The sequence below is a fragment of the Solanum tuberosum genome, unplaced genomic scaffold, assembly GCF_000226075.1.
Source record: "Solanum tuberosum cultivar DM 1-3 516 R44 unplaced genomic scaffold, SolTub_3.0 scf00030, whole genome shotgun sequence".
Taxonomy (NCBI): domain Eukaryota; kingdom Viridiplantae; phylum Streptophyta; class Magnoliopsida; order Solanales; family Solanaceae; genus Solanum; species Solanum tuberosum.
Window position 1 is genome coordinate 744,444 of NW_006238956.1, and position 7,371 is coordinate 751,814.

A 7,371-nucleotide genomic window follows, 5' to 3' on the forward strand; every position below is an offset into this window, starting at 1 on the left:
TTGCATCTAGATATATGTATTCACGACATACGACTACTCGAGCATATCATGCATATTTGATAACTATGATGTCAGATGTTAGCCATGGGGGCTATTGGAGTTTCAGTTTCAGGTGGTATCTCTATTACCCTTTTTATCGCAGCTATTTGTGATTTCACTTTCCGCCTTACATACCAGTACATTTTTATTCGTACTGACGTCCATTTGCCTGGGACACTGCATGTTGTGCTGCAGGTTCAGATATAGGTCCTAATCGACTTTGCAATAGGGGTGTTGTCTCAGTTAAATATTGGTAAGCTCCATTCTTCCTAGAGCTATTGGGTGTATATAGGTTGTACACACTTGAGTTTTGTATATATAGTTTTTGGTATAGTTGGGGACTTTTCCCAATCAAATGAGTTATATTATTCGTAGAGACTTGTGTACATACCTTGTTGGGTCTTCTCAATTTCAATTTACAGCCTTTTCGGCTTATTGTGCATTGTTTTAGTTGCAGCCTTGTCGGCTTGCTAGTTCTTTATCAACTAAGTTGGTCTTGCCGACCCATTTTTGTATGTCTTTGATGGATTGTGACCTCGTTAGTTCAGTCATCTTGGTTCAATAGGTAATTATGGTGGCCGTGTCGGCCTCAATGTTCACTTCCTTTATGTTTAAGTTTGTTCGCTCGGTCAAGTGAGGCATTGGGTACCTATTGCGCCTCTCCTAATTTGGGGCGTGACATCAGACTAATGTTGCCGACTGATCCGCTGCAGCACAAATCTGTAATAACTATAAATACTAGTTAGAATTTTATTTTGAGGAGTCGAACAATTTATTATAATTTTCATATAGAATAGTACTTTTTGATTTTTTTTGCTCTAAGTTTGAGAGGGTTTTGGAGACTTGAAGAAGAAAAGGGTTTCATCTTCTAGATTTGGAGTTGGGTCTCTTGGATTCTTCATTCTTGGCCTATAAAAAGACTTTAATCTTCATTCCCATTTGAATGCAAGCCCATTTAGGTATAAATTTATATCTCTTGATGTGTGGCTAAAACCCCCAATTCTTGGGGTGTGATATAGCGATAATTGTTGGGTCTTGCTTGCTGATAGATTAAATGTAGTTTAATGGTGATTTCGTCTAGTAGTTGTGGTTGAATTTAACAAATTTGTCGTTGCAAATACAAGTTTACTTATGTGTTTTCGGCTTACACGAGAGAGAGGTCGCGGAACCAAGACTACTAGATTGATGGCCTAAGGAGTGGGTCCACATGAGGTTCAGCCCGAGAGGGTGAGCCCTAGTCCCATATCCTAACACTCGGCTTGAGAGAGTGAGTGGGGTAAGGCATAGCTGGTCTTCATGCGGCAATTGGGTGTCCAAGAGGAACCCAATTGAAACGGGGTAAGTTGCTCAAGAAAGAACTTATTTCCACATAAAGCTTAGCCTAGTCACTATTACTCTATAAATTTTCTATGAAAAACATGTACCCAATAGTTTAGATTAACCTGTATTCCGGTCACATCCAAGGAATCCCCCTCTCATTGCTTAGATTTCCTTGTTGATTTTTGCTAATTTTAGCTTACTTGTGACAAAAACCCCATTTGTTAATTGACACTTTTGTGTCACCCTCTTTATTTACTATGTTTTAACTCGTTAATGTCTTTAGCTACGACTAGTTAGAGCTAAATTTTATTTCTCAATCAATTCTCAAAACCACTATCTTGGGACGATCCCAACCCTTGGTTGGATTACTAAACTATTGTACGATCGTAGACACTTGCATCGGAAGTTGTGTCTTGATTACGCAAACATCACTATACAATGTTTCAGATGATTGGCTCTGCAAAGCAGTGGTGGAGGGATTATATTAGTAGTAGGCCAGTTGAATCCCCTCTACTATCATGGACTCAGTTTACTCAGTTATTTCTAGCCAAGTATGTTCCATGAAGTGAGAGAGAGCGCAAGAGGGACGAGTTTGAGGGTTTGCAACAAGATGGTATGTCACTCGCAGAGTATGAGGGTAAATTCCATGCCTTGACTAGGCATGCTTTGATGACACTTCCCACAGAGGCTGAGAGAGTGAGAGGTTAGTTAAGGGGCTGATTATTCTGATTCGTCTGGGAGTTTCTCAGGTTGCTACTTCTGGTGTTCCATTCCAGAAGGTGGTAGATGATGCTAAGGAGTTGGAGATGATTCGACGTGAAGGATTTAAGCAGTTTTAGGGTAAGAGGACCCGTCATTCAAGTGATTATGGTGGTGCTACGCCTAGGAGTCAAGGTTACCTAGGGAGAGGTTATCACTCTCAGTCTAGAAGACCTATTCATGCTGCTATACCAGCGTTTGAGGCTGGTTACGCTGGGCATAGTTCTTCGAGTTCGGTGCATACTTCACAGGGTTCATCTTCTAGACTTGTAGGCCGTGGAGGACATTCTGGTCAGTCAGGTTCCTTTCATCTGCCTACGTCTCGTAGGGGTTGTTTTGAGTGTGGTGATATGGGACACTTTGTGAGAGATTGCCCTAGGACCAGACTTGGGGATTTACTTCAGGGTTCTCAGGCTTCGACATTCAGGGCTGCACAACCTCCAACTAGGAGAGGTGTACAGAGTGGTACAGGTGGTTCTCATTCAGGTAGAGGTGGTTCTACTTCTGGTCGAGGTGGTGGTCGTGAAGGTTCACAATCTAAGGGCGATCGTTCTCACTGTTATGCTTTTCCGGGTAGGCCAGAGGCTGAGACTTTAGATGTTGTTATGACCTGTATTATTCCGGTTTGTCATCGACCAACTACTGTATTATTGATCCAGGCTCTATTTATCATTATGTGTCCACATATTTTGCTTCGAGTCTAGATATTATGTGAGTCTCATGATTTGCCAGTACATGTTTCTACTCCTATTGGGGATTCTGTAGTGGTAGATCGGGTGTATCAATTCTGTATAGTTACCTTGATGGGATATGACATGCATGCAGATTTAAAGGTCTTAGATATGGTAGATTTTGATGTGATTCTTGGTATGGATTAGTTATCTCCTTATCATGCATTTTTAAATTGTCATGCCAAGATAGTCACATTAGCTATACCTAGAATTCCTATAGTAGAATGGAGAGGTTCCCTTAGTCACCCTCCTAAAGGGGTGATATTATTTCTTAAGGCTCGTCACTTGGTAGAGAGAGGATGATTGGCTTACTTGGCGCACATTCGAGATACTAGTGTTGAGACTCCTATGCTTGAGTCTATTCCTATGGTGAGTGAATTTTCGAAGGTATTTTCGATAGATTTACCAGGTCTTCCACTTGATCGTGATATTGATTTTGGTATTGACGTAGAGTCATGCACTTAACCTATTTCCATTCCTCTTTATCGTATGGCACCGACTGAATTGAAAGAGTTGAAGGAGCAGTTGCAGGATTTGTTAAGCAATGGTTTTATAAGATCGAGTGTATCTCCATGGGGCGCTCCAGTGTTATTTGTGAAGAATAAAGATGGATCGATGCGTATGTGTATTGACTATCAGCAGTTGAACAAGGTAACCATCAGAAATAAATACCCTGATACCTCATATTGATGATTTATTTGATCAGTTGCAAGGTGCTTCAGTTTTCTCCAATATTGACTTGAGATCTGGTTACCATCAGTTGAAGGTTAGGGCGGAGGATATCCCTAAGACAGCTTTTTGGACACGTTATGGCCATTACAAGTTTTTGGTTATGTCTTTCGGATTGACTAATGCCCCAACAACTTTTATGGACTTGATAAACGGAGTGTTTAGACCGTACTTGGATTCTTTTGTTATTGTTTTCATAGATGATACATTGATATACTCCCGTAGTAAGGAGGAACACGAGCATCATTTGAGGATTGTTCTTGGGATTCTTAAGGAGAAGAAGCTCTATGCAAAGTTTTCAAAGTGTGAGTTTTGGCTTAGTTTGGTAGCATTCTTAGGACATGTAGTGTCCAAGGAAGGTATTATGGTGGATCCTAAGAAGATTAAGGTAGTTCGAGATTCGGTCAGACATGCTTTAGTTACTGAGATTCGGAGTTTCTAAGGCCTTGCAGGTTACTATCGACGATTTTGTAGAGGGGTTCTCGTCCATTGCATCCCCATTAAGTAGATTGACCTAGAAAGAAGTGGTTTTCCAGTGGTCTGATTAGTGTGAGGTGAGTTTTCAAAAGCTCAAGACTTTATTGACTACTGCTTCGATTTTGACCCTACCCATGGAGGGAAAGGGTTTTGTTGTATATTGTGATGCTTCTAGAATCAGTCTTGGTTGTGTATTGATGCAAAAGGGGAAGCTGATAGCTTATGCTTCGAGGCAGTTCAAGACTCATGAGAAGAACTATCATATTCATGATTTGGAGTTGGCGGCTGTTGTGTTTGCATTGAAAATTTGAGGCATTACCTGTATGGTGTGCATTGTGAGGTGTTCACGGATCATCGTAGTCTCTAGTATATATTAAATCAGAGGGATCTCAATTTGAGCAACGGAGGTGGTTGGAGTTGCTCAAAGATTACGACATGACTATTCTTTATCATTTGGGTAAGGCAAATGTGGTAGCAGATGCCTTGAGTCAAAAGGCAGTAAGTATGGGCAGTCTAGCCTTGTTACAAGCTGGCGAGCATCCTTTAGCTAGGGATGTCCAATTCTTGGTCAATAGCTTTGTGACGCTGGATATTTCAGAATCTGGTAAGGTGTTGGCTTATATGGAGGCTAGGTCATCCTTGTTGGAGCAGATTCGGGCTCAACAGTTTGATGATGGTGATTTATGTAAGATTAGAGACAAGGTGTTAAAAGGACAAGCCAAGGATGCAATTCTTGATAGTGAGGGAGTTTTGAGGATAAAAGGTCGTATTTGTGTTCCTCAGACCGGTGAATTGACAAAATTGATCATGGAGGAGGCCCATAGTTTGAGGTACTCTATTCATCTAGGGGCTACTAAGACGTATCGTGACTTGAAGCAACATTATTAGTGGTGTCGTATGAAGAAGGACATAGTAGATTTTGTATCTCGGTGTTTGAATTGTCAGCAAGTGAAGTATGAACACCAATAGCCTGGAGGTGTGGCTCAGAGGATTCCCATATCTGAGTGGAAGTGGGAGCGTATTGCTATGGACTTTGTGTTAGGGTTGCCACGTACATTGGGTAAGTTTGATGCTATATGGGTCATTGTGGATCCATTGACTAAATCTGCACACTTTGTACCAGTTCAGATTACCTATAATTCAGAGAAGTTAGCCAAGATCTATATTCGAGAGATAGTTCGTCTGCATGGGGTTCCTATTTCTATTATTTCAGATCGTGGCACACAATTTACATCTCATTTCTGGCGTTCTATGCTGAAGGAGTTGGGCACTCGGGTGGATCTTAGTACAGCCTTTCACCCTCAGACTGGCGGTCAGTCTGAACGGACTATTCAGGTTCTTGAGGACATGTTGCGGGCGTGTGTGATTGACTTGGTTATCACTAGGATCAGTTCTTTCCATTAACGAAGTTTTCTTACAATAATGGTTACCATTCGAGCATTGAGATGGCACCTTTTGAGGCTTTGTATGGTAGGAGATGGCGATCTCTAATTGGTTTGTTTGATGCATTTGAGGTTAGACTGTGGGGTACAGATCTACTGAGGGAGTCCTTGGACAAGGTTAAGTTGATCCAAGATAGACTTCTCATAGCTCAGAGTAGGCAAAAAAGTTATGCAGATCGGAAGGTTCGTGATTTGGAGTTCATGGTGGGAGAGTGGGTTCTATTGAAGGTTTCACCATGAAGGGTGTGATGAGATTTGGAAAGAAGGGCAAGTTGAGCCCAAGGTATATTGGTTCTTTCGAGATTGTGGAGCGTATTGGTGAGGTGGTGTATCAGTTGTCTTTGCCACCTGGTTTGTCAGGTGTTCATCCCGTACTTCATATTTCGATGTTGAAAAAGTATCATCAGGGTGGTACTCATATGATTCAACAGGATTCGGTGTTACTTGATCAAAATTTGACTTTTGAGGAGGAGCCGGTAACCATTTTGGATAGGCAAATTCGAAAGTTGAGGTCGAAAGACATTGCTTCAGTAAAGGTTCAATGGAAGTATCGTCCAGTGGAGGAGGCTACATGGGAGACTGAGTCAGACATGAGGAGTATATATCATCAACTTTTTTAGCGTTCAAGTGCGTTCTTTTCTTTTTCCGTTCGAGGACGAACGTTTGTTTAAGTGGTAGGTGATGTAACGACCCGCTATGTGGTTTTGAGAACTAGGACTATTTTGACTCTTCCCGTAAAATTTAAATGGAAACTTTGAAACATTCAGTAACTACGAGTATCTAGTTGATGATTTTTTATTAAATATTAATATAATTAATAGTTAGTGGGGCAAGTCCATAATTCATTTACTATCACGACCCGGGGTTACCCCCTTGACGTAACATGGCGTACTTGACCCTGAAGGGGTCTCATACAAGCCCTTAGCATAATCATAACATAAGATGAATAGGGAATACAGGAAAATTTAAAACTTTTACAATCGAAGTCATTTTCATAACAAAAGAAGCGGAAGTCTTTACTAAACCTTTGTCTCAAACCATCTAACATAATACTTGAATAAAAATCTTGGGACACAACACATACAAAGTCTAAACATAAAGAAATGACATAAAGGTAAAGTGGATATTGTCCTCGAAGCTATGAGGACTCACCAAGATCTTCAACTCTTCTAGATCCTTGAAACCTAGCCTCCAAAGCAACTCAAGCCTCCAACCCTACAGTTGGTTAGAATGTAGGCAATATGTGTTAGTACAAAACGTACCAAGTATGAAAGCTAGCATAACATCATAAGAGCATCTCAAATGGTTAGTCAACATAAGACATACGCGTAAGAGATAATAACATAGTTAATGAGCATAGGAGATAAGATATAATCATATAAGCATAATTGACACTTAATCATCATTACCATAATAGCACCATTCTCAAATAACCTCAAAAGTATACAAGTGCAAAGCAAGAATAGCATCCCATAACACCACCCAAGCCAAGTATCCCTTTTTATTCATCTTAATCATAGTCTACATGCATGGTTAAGTCATAAGTATTTTTACCATAAGGGAACCATACTTCTAAGGAACCTCAATACACAATTGTGCAATGCATGAAAGGCATCCCATACTACCCTTCACACTAAGCATGGTCTTGGCCAAACCAAGTCAAGCTACCATGAATGCATCCTAACAATGCTAGTTCAAGCTACCCATAGGAGAGTATAAATCCTCAATCCTAGGCTACCATTACTACTACTATCTCATGCTACCATGACATGCATCCTACAATGCTAAGTCAAGCTATCCTTAGGAGAGAATAGCTCCTCCATCCCAATCTATCAACCTTGGTCTTATCCTACTAAGCCAAGCTATACATAAAG

The 7,371-nt window shown here is 40.7% G+C and overlaps 1 protein-coding gene across 1 annotated transcript; it reads left to right on the plus strand.

Moving 5' to 3' along the window:
- Positions 1-5,733: 5,733 nt before the first annotated feature.
- Positions 5,734-6,117, plus strand: LOC107059641 (uncharacterized). The gene has a single exon (XM_015306360.1). The coding sequence runs from the start codon at positions 5,734-5,736 to the stop codon at positions 6,115-6,117; it is 384 nt and encodes a 127-aa protein (XP_015161846.1).
- Positions 6,118-7,371: the final 1,254 nt, after the last annotated feature.